This window comes from Hyla sarda, chromosome 4 (assembly GCF_029499605.1).
Source record: "Hyla sarda isolate aHylSar1 chromosome 4, aHylSar1.hap1, whole genome shotgun sequence".
Lineage (NCBI taxonomy): Eukaryota > Metazoa > Chordata > Amphibia > Anura > Hylidae > Hyla > Hyla sarda.
Window position 1 is genome coordinate 347258222 of NC_079192.1, and position 15354 is coordinate 347273575.

Consider the following 15354-nt stretch of genomic DNA (forward strand, 5'->3'; position numbering starts at 1 on the left):
TGAAGAGCACAGGGTGCCAGTGACAAATTTGACAATCTTGGTGTTCTCTGGCAAATGCCAAACATCCTGCAAAGTGTTGGGCTGTAAGCACATCCCCCACCTGTGGACGTCGGGCCCTCATACCACCCTCATGGAGTCTGTTTCTGAACGTTCGAGTGGACACATGCACATTCGTGGCCTTCTGGCAGTCATTTTGCAGTGCTCTGGCAGTCCTCCTCCTGCTCCTCTTTGCACAAAGGCGGAGGTAGCGGTCCTGCTACTGGGTTGTTGCCCTCCTACACATCTCCTGATGTACTAGCCTGTCTCCTGGTAGCGCCTCCATGCTCTGGACACTACGTTGACAGATGCAGCAAACCTTATTGCAACAGCTCACATTAATGTGCCATCCTGGATGAGCTGCACTACCTGAGCCACTTGTGTGGGTTGTAGACTCCGTCTCATGCTACCACTAGAGTGAAAGCACCGCCAGCATTCAAAAGTGTCCAAAACATCAGCCAGGAAGCATAGGATCTGAGAAGTGGTCTGTGGTCATTACCTGCAGAACCACTCCTTTATTGGGGGTGTCTTGCTAATTGCCTATAGTTTCCACCTGTTGTCTGTTCCATTTGCACAACAGCATGTGAAATTGATTGTCAATCAGTGTTACTTCCTGAGTGGACAGTGTGATTTCCCAGAAGTGGGGATGGTTTGGAGTTACATTGTGTTGTTTAAGAGTTCCCTTTATTTTTTTGAGCAGTGTATTATACTCCCTAAGCTATTATATATTTTTGGAGCATCCCCCATTTGGTGCAAGAATATATATATATTTTTTTAAGAAAATGATCAATATTTTTAATTCCTTGATATGGGGGCAGCAGAGAACCAGAATAAAATTGGAATATTTATGCCAGCCGCGTGAGAGAGGGTGCCTGGCGTTTCCAGATATTAATACCTACTTCTTGTCATCACAGGTCTACTTCATTAAGGAATGGGAGAAATTCCATTTATTAGAATTTTCGATTAATAACAGCCGCGGATCAACTGAGTGAAGAAAAATGGAATAATATTATAGTGGTGAAGAGTCTCGTAAAATCTTGGGAATAATGGGAATGTTGGATATGACGTCACTTTGGAATAATCGGCACTTTGTAGAGGAGATGAATATAGTTGATATGAAAACACTGGGGAAATTAGAGGTTAGAGTGATAAAGGATATTTGGTATGAAGAGTAATTTATAGATTGGGAAGAAATAAAATATAGTAGACAAATAGGAGCTGGGACTTGGTTCGAATACATGAGGATGAGAAGTATTTTCACAAGCACTATAGAGAAAGGTATGGAAGGTGCGTCAGTACCAGAATTTTTTAGCAAATTAAGGGGTGGTGGTATCATTAAAAAGTTAATAGCTTCTATATTTATAGCACTTGATTGTATTTCGAGACCGTATTTGAAGCATGGAAGCAAAAGAATTTGGCAAAAAGAATTAGGTCTGATAAAAGATAGTCATTGGGATATTTTTTGTAAGTCGTGTAAGTGCATATGAAAATGGGATTTTTCATATTTGACACATAAAGAATGTGTTGTTGTTTTTTTGGTTGCTGAAATCTATAGAAACAAAAAAATATATAGATTTTGTTCTATGTGCAGGTCTGTATTTTCAGTTAAGTTAATTGTCTACAGAATTTTCATATAGGGAATTGTAATAGCAGATAAAACACTGACATAGAAATCAATATAGAGTATTGAGCAAACAGAGCAAAGTGTTCTAAACTCTCTCTAAGGCCTCCCTCCTTTACACAAGTTTTTTGGGGCGTTTTTTTTACCTGCAATAAACGCCATGAATTATAAGTGTTTTCATGAATTTTTATGCTATTATTGTTTTTATGTCTTATAAAAAAGGCTGTAAACAAATATTAAAAAGGAGAAAAAAATGAAATGTGATGAAAAACAACAAGACACAACACAAAGTGATGGGCACCGCTAGTATATACACTGTGGGTGCAGACACGGTTGTCAAAAACAGACAATGCAAAGAAAAGAAAAAAAAAAGGCTGACAACCAAAGTGAGTGCACACCAACAACTATACCAATGCAGATGAATAAGTTTTATTTTTATTGGAAAAACTACAAAAAAAGGGAGTACAAACAACGTTAAAACCACTTAAAAACATACATGAAAATTCATAGAGCCTAGGAACGTCATCCTATCTCTATCCCCTGACTCATGCAAAATGGCAAATTGGGTGAATTGATTAAACATACATATTTATCCGTCCAAAAATGCAAGCCAGAACCATGATAGTAGCAGCAATCAACAAAAAAACCTAGTCTCCATATGAAGTGCTTAGTGCATCCAATCTAATAACCTATAACCATGTGCCAATCAAAAATGCTAATAAAAATGAAGTGTATATATGAAAAACACACAACTATAGATGCCCAAAGTGCATGTGTGCACTATACTACAAAAGAACCCCCAAAAATATAAGAGGTAAGTATTACAATAGGTACTCGCTACAAAAAAATACCAACTAAGGGTGTGTTCCCACACGGCGTATAGACAGCGTATTTCACGCTGCGCAAAATTTACAGCAGCAGCGGGAAATATACTGCGTATTCCTTGCTCACTATACACACAGGGATTTCCGGCAGCAGCCCTATACGTGTAGTGAGTTTTAGAGGCGGGGCCGTGTGCCGGCGTGGCTGTGACGCGCGGATCCGCCTCCAAAACTCACTGCACACATAGGGCTGCCGCCAGAAAGCCCTGTATGTATAGTGAGCAAGGAATACGCAGCATATTTCCCGCTGCTGCTGTAAATTTTACACTGCGAAATACGCTGCGTATACACTGTGTGGGAACGCACCCTTATAGAGTAAGCAATAAGACATGAGGAGAATTTCACCCAGAGTCATGGAACCAGCTTGCTCCACGTGTTCCGCCACACCAAACGGTGGCTTCCTCAGAAGTGACCACATACCTCCCCCCACCCAAATGTCTTATATACACCAATAGTAATAGCAAATGATAACACCTGTAAGGACATGACAGTTACCTGCCGCTTGGTAGGTCCAACATGGCTCCCGTTCGCTTCCCCCATGCAGCACACTGTTACCGGAAATAGGGCAATCATGGTACGCTGGGAGCCCCCGGAAGTGTGGCGGCCTCCCGGTGTTATGCGCATGCACACATGCATGCCAATGCTTCCATGCACACCAAATACCTCCAGTTTTCACAGTGCGCATGCACACATGCAAATCGGATGGTTAATATGTGACGTAAATATATCTCAAAGAAAATTACCGGAATCATGGCGGCCATTCATCGCAGTGCGCATGCACATAGGATAATGCCCATGCGTGCAGTGGGTACAAAAACCAACTAGAGACACAAACATTTTTTTATGTGAAAAATATATGGTGAATAAATGCATTTTTTGTTTTAAATTAATGTTAAAACAAAAGCCCTAACCCCTTAGTGCCTAGAGATGAGCGAGCCAAGCCTGGCAAACTCAGATTTGCTCTGAACTTTGGGTTTACAGTAGCTTGTCGAACTTTCGAACATTGCCAGGTTCAGCCTGTGCGAACCTGGTAATGGCGGTAATAACAGCAAAAGGGATGAGGAATATGATTACAAATAATTTTGTAACTTACAAATCTGTTGAACTTTCAGTTAATCAGTTGAAATGAATTTTTTTTTTCCACCGGAGTATCCCTTTAGCTATGCAGTTAAAAGCATTGAGATTGAATGCAGAATAGGCATCTAAGACTCTATTACTTGTATTTTCTGGGTGAAATCAAACATTGTATTTCTACCTGGGTTTACAGTAATTTACAAATCTGTTTAATTGAGCTTGTATGCTTTTAACTGCATAGTTATGTTAAAGGGAAACTGGTAGAAAGCAACTTTTTACACAGTTAATACACAGTTAAAAGCATTGAGGCTGAACACGAAATAGACATCTAAGGCTTAGTTACAAGTATTTTCTGGGTTTAATCAAACATAGTGTTTCTACCTGGGTTTACACATAACTACAGAGGTGAAATTGTGAACAGGTGTCAGGATCCGGATACTGTGAGGATACTGGTGGTGGATACTCTGTGTCAGTGGGATGATGACGTGGGCCGTACCAGGGGAACGGAGTCTAAGGGGTTACTGGTTTTCACCAGAGCCCTGGCAGGTAACCCCCAGGTCGTTCCATCAGATAGCGACTCAACCCCAACTGACGGCTGAGATAGGCGCGGTACAAGGGATTAGGCAAGAGCAAGGTCGGACGTAGCAGAAGGTCAGGGAAGGCAGCAAGGATCGTAGTCAGGGGCAACGACAGAGGGTCTGGAACACTGGCTTGGGACATACAAGGAACGCTTTCACTGGCCAAGGGCAACAAGATCCAGCAATGCTGGGAAGGGGAAGTGAGGTAATATAGACATGGACACAGGTGAATACACTAATTGGACCAGGCGCCGGGCATCCCCGCCGGTGATATTAATGCAGCGCTCCCAGTCAGCGGGTCTGACCGGGGTGCTGCGACAAGGTGAACGCTGCGAGCGCTCCGGGGAGGAGTGGGGACCCGGAGCGCTCAGAGTAACAAGAGGGAAATTTGACTAGTACAATAATGACAAATCATCCTAAATACATTAAAATAACCTCTAACCTTCAATAAAGGTAGAAGCAGTGGGCAAGCATAGCACTAGTGGGACTGGTGGTAGTATGTGTAGTGGTGATATTGTAAGGCATCATGGTGGATATGCTGAGGGGGAGCAAGGAGCCCATGATTAGACATAAGAAGTTCATACTGAGAGGAGTGTCTATGTCTGGTATCTATAACATCTTGTTATTGAGTAGTGTTGAGCGGCATAGGCCATATTCGAATTCGCGAATATATGGATGAATATTCGTCATATTCGCGAATATTCGCATATTCGTAATATTCTCATTTTATTTCCGCATATGTGAATATTCGCGTGTGCTAAAATTAACATATGCGAAAATTTGCATATACAAAAATTAGCATAAGCGGAAATTCGCATATGCGAAAATTAGTATATGCAAATTTTCGCATATGCGAAAATTCACACACCAGTCTCACACAGTAGTATTAGAGCCTTCTTACACCACATAAGCTGAAAGCAGAGAGGGATGATCACTGTGATGTGTACTGTGAAAAAAAACCCGAATATTCGTAATTACGAATATATAGCGCTATATTCGCGAATATTCGTGAATTCGCGAATATGCGATATTCGCGAATAAAATTCGAATTGCGAATATTCGCGAGCAACACTATTATTGAGTATAAGTTTAACAACAGCTGTTTATGGTCTGTTTCTTATAAATGTATCTCTCTTTATTGTTTGTATACATCTCCACACAAGTCTCTTAACAAATATAGCAGTAAATTAAAATTTTATACTACATTACTTCTTTATACTGCCTCTTGTATTACCTGATCAGGTAAGACCCAAAAATAATAATTCTTACAACATTTGTATTGCCATGGCACTATTTACGTGGCACAATTTTTGTTGCATTGGGGGATTATAATATGGGTGGTATGATATAGCAACAGGGACTAAGAGCTACCAGGAGGCAATGGCCATCCAAAGTGGCCATATTATAATCTGCCAATCGTAGCTATAGTGAGCAGGCGTATGACCCCACTCCCCCCCCCCCTCACACACACAACTTACAATGTCCTTTTCAAAATTTGCTGATGATACTAAAGTGGGCAAGAAAATCACCACAGATAAGGATGACATAATATTATAGAGGGATTTGGGTAAGCAGGAGGCTTGGGCAGAGACATGGCAAATTAACCCCTTAAAGGACAACTGTAGTGGGACACTTTTATATATTCCCATGCCCGGGCCTCAAAAATAAACAAAATAAACTCATACATACCTTCCTACGAGCCCCCGTTGGTCTGGCACAGGCCTCACAGTCCGGCAGTGCTGACCTCATTCCACTTCCTGGGGATGCCGCAGAGCCGTCGGTGTACCACAGGCCGCAGCGATGTCCCGCCCCGGCCTGTGATAGGTTGAGCCCACTGTCATGTAAGGAGCTCTGGCCGGCTTCTTACATGACAGTGGGCTCAGCCTATCACCAGCTGGGGCGGGACATCGCTGCGGTCGGGGATACGCCGACGGCTCTGCGGCGTCCCTGTCCCCAGGAAATGGAATGAGGTCAGCACTGCCGGACCGTGAGGCCTGTGCCGGACCAAGGGGGCTTGTAGGAAGGTATGTATGAGTTTATTTTGTTTATTTTTGAGGCCTGGGCACGGGCATATATAAAAGTGTTCCACTACAGTTGTCCTTTAAGGACGCAGCTCATTTTCACCTTAAGGACGGAGCCATTTTTTGCAATTCTGACCACTGTCACTTTAAGCATTAATAACTCTAAGATGCTTTTACCGATTATTCTGATTGTGAGATTGTTTTTTCGTGACATATTCTACTTAATTTTAGCGGTAAATTGTTGTCGTTACTTGCATCCTTTCTTGGTGAAAAATCACCAAATTCCAAGAAAATTTTGAAAATGTTGCATTTTCTCTCTGCTTGTAAGGAAAATGGATATTCCAAATAAATGTTATATTTATTCACAAAAACAATATGTCTACTTTATGCTGGCATCATAAAATAGACATATTTTTACTTTTTGAAAACTTTAGAGGGCTTCAAAGTATAGCAGCAATTTTAAAAATTTTCATGATAATAAAAAGGGACAGATTTTACAGAACTACAACTCCCAGCATGCCTGGGCAGTCTAGGCATGCTGAGAGTTGTAGTTTTGCAACATCTGGAGGGCTACCATTTGGGCACCACTGTAATAGTGGTCTCCAAACTGTAACCCTCCAGATGTTGCAAAACTACAACTCCCGGCATGCCCAGACAGCCAAAGGCTGGGAGTTGCAGTTTGGCAACCACTAGGAATGCAGCAGTATAGATCGCCTTACTGCCACCTTCCTTGATGCTCCACACCGTCGCCTCCCTACCTGCGCCGCTGATGATCGGCAGTCCCCACGGCATCTTCTTTGCAGGTACCGTCCGCCATCTTCTCCCCCCCCCCCCCCCCCGTTCTGCCCGACATCCAGGGGCGGGCAGAGCGAGGGGGTTTCCATGGCAACCCCCCGTCTTCAACTGCCATTGGTCAGCACTCATTGCTGACTAATGGCAGGGGATAGGAGGAGGCTGCAGCACTGCAACCTCGCTCCTATCCCTCAGGATGATCGGGGCTGTCACTGACATCTACGATCATCCCTATTTTCCGGGAGATCGGGTCACCAGAGACCCGATCAGCCCGGAATAGCAGAAAATCGCATGTCTGAATTGACATGCGATTTCCTGTGATCGCCGACATGGGGGGGTCTCAGGACCCCCCTAGGCGATGTGTCAGGATGCCTGCTGAATGATTTCAGCAGCTAGCGGCGGGGACCGGAATTCCCACGGCCCTACGTCCTTCCATACGCCCTACGTCCTTAAGGACTCAGGATGCAGGGCGTATGCATACACCCTGCGTCATGAACAGGTTAAGTTTAATGTGGATAAATGTAAGGTTATGTGCTTGGGCCAAGGCAACAACATGTGCAATCATGTGCTTAATAAGGAAACACTAGGTAAAACTTCTACCAAAAAGGACTTGGGAGTACTAATGGGCAGAGACCAGTATCAGGCAGCTGCTGCCAAGACTAATAAAGTCATGGGATGCATTAATAGAGGCATAGAGACTTGTGACAAGAAAAGAGCTATCTCTATATAAATCACTAGCCAGACCACACATAGGGGGAGATTTATCAAAACCTGTGCAGAGGAAAAGTTGCCCAGTTACCCATAACAACCAATCAGCTTGCTTCTTTCATTTTCATGAAGGCCTGTGAAAAATGAAAGAAGCGATCTGATTGGTTGCTATGGGCAACTGGACAACTTTTCCTCTGCACAGGTTTTGATAAATCTCCCCCATAGAGTGTTGAGTCCAATTTTGGGCACCTGTAAATAAGATATGGCTGAACAGGAGTCGGTATAAAGGAGGGTGACAAAGATAACAATGGTATGGGAGGATTGCAGTACCAAGACAAGTTATCAATGGGGTTATTTAGTTTGGGATTCAGAGATTTTACCAGAAAACCATATTGGAGTCGGGAAGCAATTTTGTTCTCTGTTATGGGGCAATTGACATCTGCCTTATAGGTTTTTTTTCCCCATTCTCTGCATTAACACAGAGTGGTTATAGGTTGAACTCTTTTGTAACCCTATGAACTATGTAGCTATAATACACTTGACAAAGATATCTATGTTAAAGGGGTACTCCGGTGAAAAACTTTTTTTTTTAAATCAACTGGTGCCAGAAAGTTAAACAGATTTGTAAATTACTTCTACAAAAAAATCTTACTCCTTCCTGTACTGATTAGCTGCTGAATACTACAGTGGAAATTATTTTCCGTTTGAAACACAGAGCTGTCTCCTGACATCATGAGCACAGTGCTCTCTGCTGACATCTCTGTTCATTTTAGGAACTGCCAGAGTAAAAGGAAATCCCCATAGCAAACATATGCTGTTCTGGACAGTTCCTAAAATGAACAGAGATGTCAGCAGAGAGCACTGTGCTCGTGATGTCAGCAGAGAGCACTGTGTTCCAAAAAGAAAATAATTTCCGCTGTAGTATTCAGCAGCTAATAAGTACAGGAAAGATTAAGATATTTTAATAGAAGTAATTTACAAATCTGTTTAACTTTCTGGCACCAGTTGATTTAAAAAAAAAAAAGTTTTTCACCGGAGTACCCCTTTAAGGGTGTTCTTCTGCCAAAACCATAAAATTGTTAGTTTCACCCGAGAGGTAAATCCAGGTGATAAGATGGTAGAAACATCGAACAAATAATCTCTTTTAAAACTGCCACATTCTTTTCTCAGTGCAAAAACAGATTTGTGAAAAATTGCTTATCAAATTCAGATTTTACTAACAATCCATAAAAATTAAGGGGTACTCTGCTGCCCAAGTGTTCGGAACATTTGGTTCTGAACGCTTGGAACGGGCGTCGTGGGTCGTGACTTTACCTTGGGATAGGGGCTAAGATGTCTAGGGGCGGAGTACCCCTTAAAGCAAAATGCTAGTGTTGCCCCAAAGCACAGATCTCTGGATTGGCAGCCCCAGTGGATGATGTTTGTATACTTACGCATGTTCACACCACATGGCAGCCTATGGGCAGAATGTAGTTTAGTTTTAAATATATTATTACATCTAATCATGTACAGATGTGTACAAATAAAGTCTTGAATCTGCATAGAGATATTTTAACGACGCAGGACGTATATTTACGTCCTGCGCCGGCTCCTGCGATATGAAGCGCATCACATTGCGTCGGTCCTGGCGCTCATCAACGGCCGGGACCCGCGGCTAATACCACACATAGCCGATCGCGGCAATGTGCGGTATTAACCCTTTAGAAGCGGCGGTCAAAGCTGACCGCCGCTTCTAAAGCGAAAGTGAAAGTATCCCGAATGACTGCTCCGTGCCTGAGATCCAGGCAGGAGCAGTCAAGCGCCGATAACACTGATCACAGGCGTGTTAATACACACCAGTGATCAGCATAGGAGATCAGTGTGTGCAGTGTTATAGGTCCCTATGGGACCTATAACACTGCAAAAAAAAAGTTTAAAAAAAAGTGTTAATAAAGGTCATTTAACCCCTTCCCTAACAAAAGTTTGAATCACCCCCCCTTTTCCCATAAAAAAAATAAAACAGTGTGAATAAAAAAATAAATAAACATATGTGGTTACATAAAAAAGTTATAGGGGTCAGAAGATGACATTTTTAAACGTATACATTTTCCTGCATGTAGTTATGATTTTTTCCAGAAGTACGACAAAATCAAACCTATATAAGTAGGGTATCATTTTAACCTTATGGACCTACAGAATAATGATAAGGTGTAATTTTTACCAAAATATGCACTGCGTAGAAACGGAAGCCCCCAAAAGTTACAAAATGGCGTTTTTTCTTCGATTTCGTCGCACAATTATTTTTTTTTTCGTTTTGCCGTGAATTTTTGGGTAAAATGACTAATGTCACTGAAAAGTAGAATTGGTGATGCAAAAAATAAGCCATAATATGGATTTTTAGGTGGAAAATTGAGAGGGTTATGATTTTTAAAAGGTAAGGAGGAAAAAACTAAAGTGCAAAAACGGAAGAACCCTGAGTCCTTAAGGGATTAAATATATAGAAAGTGTAAACAAGAAAATGATAACCTGAGTTTTGTTTTCACTGGATTTATGAATGCAATGATTGATCTATTTTTAAAGAGATCCTAATGAATCCTGAAAGATAACCATTGAGATACAAAATAAGGCTGATGGGCTCAATCATGACCTCACCATACTAACTCCCACCCCTTTCCTTTATACAAATCCAGACAACTTTATTTATATACAATAAACATTAATGTTTATAGTATGTTAATAAAGTTGTCTGGATTTGTATATCCTACATTTTTGGTTGACATATAAGTAACATACATGCTAAGTATTATCGAAACATCTCAAGCCATTTGGAAGTTGTGCTGTAGCATACATTTCCTTGAAACTTTAAACAAAAACCCCGACCCTCACAAATGGGGATGGGTTAGAGTTAATTTAACTATCCTATATTCATGTTTCATATAAATATCTCCAGCTATTTGGAAGTGATGCTACAACAGGGGTTAGAATAGTTAAAGGGTACCTCTCATCAAAATTTTTTTTGATATATTATAGATTAATGTATGCAGAATAACTTCACAATTGCATGTTATTAAAATATATGCTTCTTTCTATTTAATTTTCCACTTTGAAGAAATGACCACTAGGGGTCTCCCTACCAGTCCTGGCAGCAAGCATTTCAGACTCATGCTGAAGTCCTAAACACTACGAGCTGCCAGTCTGCTTTGTTCACAAAGGAGAACACTCAGAGCTGCCAGACTGCTTTGTTCACAGCCTGTTTGGCTGTGAACAAAGCAGGCTGGCAGCGCTGAGTGTTTAGGACTCCAGCATGAGTCAGAAATGCTTGCTGACAGGACTGATCGGGAAAAATACAATAGAAAGAAGCATATTTTTCATTAACATGCTATTGGAAAGTTATTCAACATTCATTAATCTAAAATATATCAAAAGTTTATTTGATGAGAGGTACCCTTTAATAGGAATAGGCTTCATAGGAAAATAAAACTTACACCCTTGAATCCCAATAACATAAAGGATGAAAATCTAAAGTGTATGTTCACAAATGCCAGAAGCCTAGCAAATAAAATTAGGGAGCTTGAGGCCTTGATACTGGAGGAACATATTGATATAGTTGGGGTCACTGAGACATGGCTGGACTCCTCACATGACTGGGCTGTCAATCTGCAGGGGTTTACATTGTTTCGCAACGATAGAATGAACAGAAAAGGTGGTGGAGTCTGTCTGTATGTAAGAAGTGGTATGAAAGTCAGTGTGAACGATGCCATAGTGTGTGATGATTCTGAGGAGGTGGAATCACTGTGGGTAGAATTACAAAAGGAGGGAAATATTGAAAAAACAATATTTGGTGTAATCTACAGACCCCCTAATATCACTGAAGAGATAGAAGTTCAGCTGCATAAACAAATAGAGAGGGCTGCCCGGGCAGGTACAGTGGTAATAATGGGAGATTTTAACTATCCAGATATAGATTGGGGTCCGGGGTTGGCTAAAACTACAAAGAGCTAGAAGACTATGCTCCAATGATGTACGTTTTGAGCAACAGGCTGCTGATTTAACCACGTGATTCAAGGAAAGAGGGTACAGTAATCGGTGTATCAAATTTGCACACAATAGAGCGAAGAGACTCAACCGTACTTCTTTATTACCCAACAAAAAGGAACATAAGAAGACCAACGAACAGGTCAGATGCATTCTTGAATATAATTCGAGAAGTACCCAGGTAGCTGAAATCCTGCAACGCCATTGGTCTATCCTCCTAACAGATTCATCTTTGTGTGATGCACTTCCACCCTTACCATCGATTACTTATCGCCGCAGCAGGAACATAAAGGATACTTTAGTGCACAGTCACTACACCGAAGGCGACAAAAAAGGATATCTATTTGGAGGTAAGGGTCCCAGATCAGGAAATACACCCTGTGGTAAATGTGTCGCTTGTCCTAATATGGAGAAAACTACATCCTTCAATGATGCTACAGGGACTAGAACCTATAAGATACATCATCTGATTACATGCACCACAAAAGGGGTAATTTATGCAGCAACATGCCCCTGCAATTTGACCTATATAGGGATGACCACGAGAGAATTTCGGCGACGGATCAGAGAGCATGTATTAGACATACAAGCAGCAAAAAATGAGACTGACATTGTCCAACTAAAGTCTATTCCTCGTCATTTCAGAGAAAAACATGAATGCAACAGCTCTCTCCTCCGATTTAGAGGCATTGATCATGTGACTATTGGACCACGTCAAGGTAACTGGCCGAGGATATTAGCCCAGCATGAAACTCGATGGATCTTTAGATTGGGAACAATGGCACCCCAAGGCTTGAATGAGGTAAATAGCTATGCCCCGTTCCTCTGAACTGCCCTTGCATCTATGAGTGACATGCCCTTCTTCTTTTGGATCTTTCTTTTCGACTTTTTTTAAGTTTGATTTTAACTTGGTTTTAACATTTCCCTTTTTCCTTCCTTCCTTTTTTTCTGTATTTTTCATATTTAGGTCCTGTTACCATATGGAAATTCACCCTGCAGTCATGAAGCTATGTGAATAATGTTCAACTCCAAGCTCTCTGTCATATTTTACATTGTGATATTGGCTATTATCTTGGACAACGCTGCTGCATCATCCGGGGCTCTTTTTCACTCATCATTTTTATTATTATCATTTTTTGATATTTATATTGTATATTTTTTTATATTTTTTCATGTCTCTATTTATTAGACTGGTTATCCTGTTTTTTTCAAAAAATGGGTATGCAATAACTCATATACATATGTATGCACAATTAATCTATTTTAAGATCCCTAGATTATGTGATCACTGGTTAAAGTGGTATTTGGGTAAGTATACCTCACATTTGTGAGCACTTTGCACACTTTTTTCACCCACACTCCTTTGCACTGTTTTGTTTTTTGCATGCATCACGTCTTTGGTCTCCTTCTTGATTTATTGAGACCTTCTCTCATGTAAATGTAAATATTTGTGGGCACATTGCAATATGGTGCTTGGCACATATGGGCTCTTGTAACCCATTGTCCCATGTTACCAACTTTGTCTATACCATGGTATCACGTGATTAATATTATAAATTATTATATGTATTTCAATAATTAACAAGAATCAACTATTTATTTATTTAATGTCTCTATTATATGTATATATTTATTTTTTTGTTTGTCGCATTCATCACCCTTCAATGTCACATCACCATCTTATTCACTCACATTCTCTTACTCACACACATATATACTTATTCTAGGGAATATGTTAGTTTAACACATATACTTACCTATATCACGCCTATTTTTTGTACTCTTATGTGCATATTGCATAACAGATTATTCTGTGCTGAGTGTCTAACATATATTTTTTATAAATTTTTTATCATCTATGTATTGTTCTTCATAATGCATACTTTATTGGTAGAGCACGTTCTGCTTCTTGGTGTGTGCTCGGGGTTGCCGCCCGTCCCCCCCCCTCCACTGCTGATTCGTCGTTGTGGTTTGCGGGGGGCCGGGCTGTGTTCCCGGTCACGTGCTTTGATGCGATCACATGATCGGGCTGCTCCCGGCGTGTGCCCGCCCCTGGGGTGGCGCTCCGCGTCATACTTTGTGGCGTGGCGTGTCGCTCCATGGGCATATCATCCGCCGGAAGTGTCCATGACGTGTTCGATCATGCGCCGTTGTGATACTCTACACGGCCCGAATTGCTCCGGTTGGTACAGGTGAGCGGTAGGAGGTACCACGCCTTATACTCCTGTATGGCTTATCATTTGGGCGCAAACGCCCTCTTATGTAACTGCTTGGGCGCAGCGCGATGACGTAGGTGTGACAGGTCATGTCATGATTGGTCTATAGCCATATAAAAGGAGGGGTGGAACTGGCATAGACCACGCCCCGGATGAAGCAGTAGCGAAACGTTGGGTTAGGTGTTGGTTACCCAGGTATACTCTGTCCCACTGTGGTTTTCTATATGTTGTTATATATTTTGCTATAATCTATTCAGCACTAGAGCAACCTGTTTTATCATGTTATATCTTCTCATGTGGGTTTAGGCCCAACAATAAGGATTTGTTTACATACATTCCTGTGTTTTACATCTATCTTATTGGTAGCCATCATTCTTTAGTCTGGTCCATTGTGGCCATCATTATAATGTGTATTGTACTTCTTTCAATCCCTTTTATGGGTTTTTAATGCTTCTGTGTGTTTAATAAAGTATTGTTTGATCTCTACAACGCATTTTTCTTGTCTTTGTTATAAGTAGCGTGGGATCAGTTACCCATTGGGGTAGTTTTGGATTTTTAAAACTACAAAGGGGCGACAATTCCTAAATTTATTGCAGGATAATTTTATGGGCCAGTTTGTGGAGGACCCAACAAGAAGTGATGCCTTGTTGGATCTGATCATTTCCAACAACGCAGAGCTGGTTGGTAATGTAACTGTGCGGGAAAACCTTGGTAATAGCGACCACAATATAGTTACTTTTGACTTAAAATTTTGAAAACAAAGACAGACGGGGAAGGCAAAAACATATAACTTTAAAAAGGCAAATTTCCCTGGGCTGAGGGCTGCTCTACAGGACAAAGACTGGGGGGAGGTGTTGTCAAATACTGATACAGAAGGTAAATAGGACATCTTTAAATCAACTCTAAATAACTATACAGCTAAATATATACCAAAGAGGAACAAATATAAACGATTAAAACTAAATCCTACATGGCTGACAAATGATGTTAAAAGAGCAATAAACAACAAAAAAATAGCCTTCAAAAAATACAAATCTGATGGGTCAGCTATAACATTTAAACAGTACAAAGAGCTTAATAAAATCTGTAAAAATGTAATAAAAACAGCAAAAATTCAAAATGAGAGACGGGTGGCCAAAGAAAGCAAAACTAATCCTAAATATTTTTTTAGATATATAAATGCAAAAAACCAAGGACAGAGCATGTAGGACCCCTTAATAATGATAATGGGGAGGTTGTCACAGGCGATAAAGAGAAAGCGGAGCTACTGAATGGGTTCTTTAGTTCTGTATATACTAAGGAAGAAGGAGCTGACATTGGACAGGTCAGTGCTGGTAACACATCATGTAATGTACTGAACTGGCTTAATGTAGAAATGGTACAAGGTAAGTTAAGTAATATAAATGTAAGCAA

General features: G+C 41.0%; 1 protein-coding gene across 1 annotated transcript; it reads left to right on the plus strand.

Moving 5' to 3' along the window:
* Nucleotides 1–7961: 7961 nt before the first annotated feature.
* LOC130367072 (uncharacterized) lies at nt 7962–14393 on the plus strand. The gene is made up of 3 exons (XM_056569453.1): nt 7962–8021; nt 11844–12527; nt 12693–14393. The coding sequence occupies exons 1-3, from the start codon at nt 8019–8021 to the stop codon at nt 12738–12740; spliced, it is 735 nt and encodes a 244-aa protein (XP_056425428.1). The 5' UTR covers nt 7962–8018; the 3' UTR covers nt 12741–14393.
* Nucleotides 14394–15354: the final 961 nt, after the last annotated feature.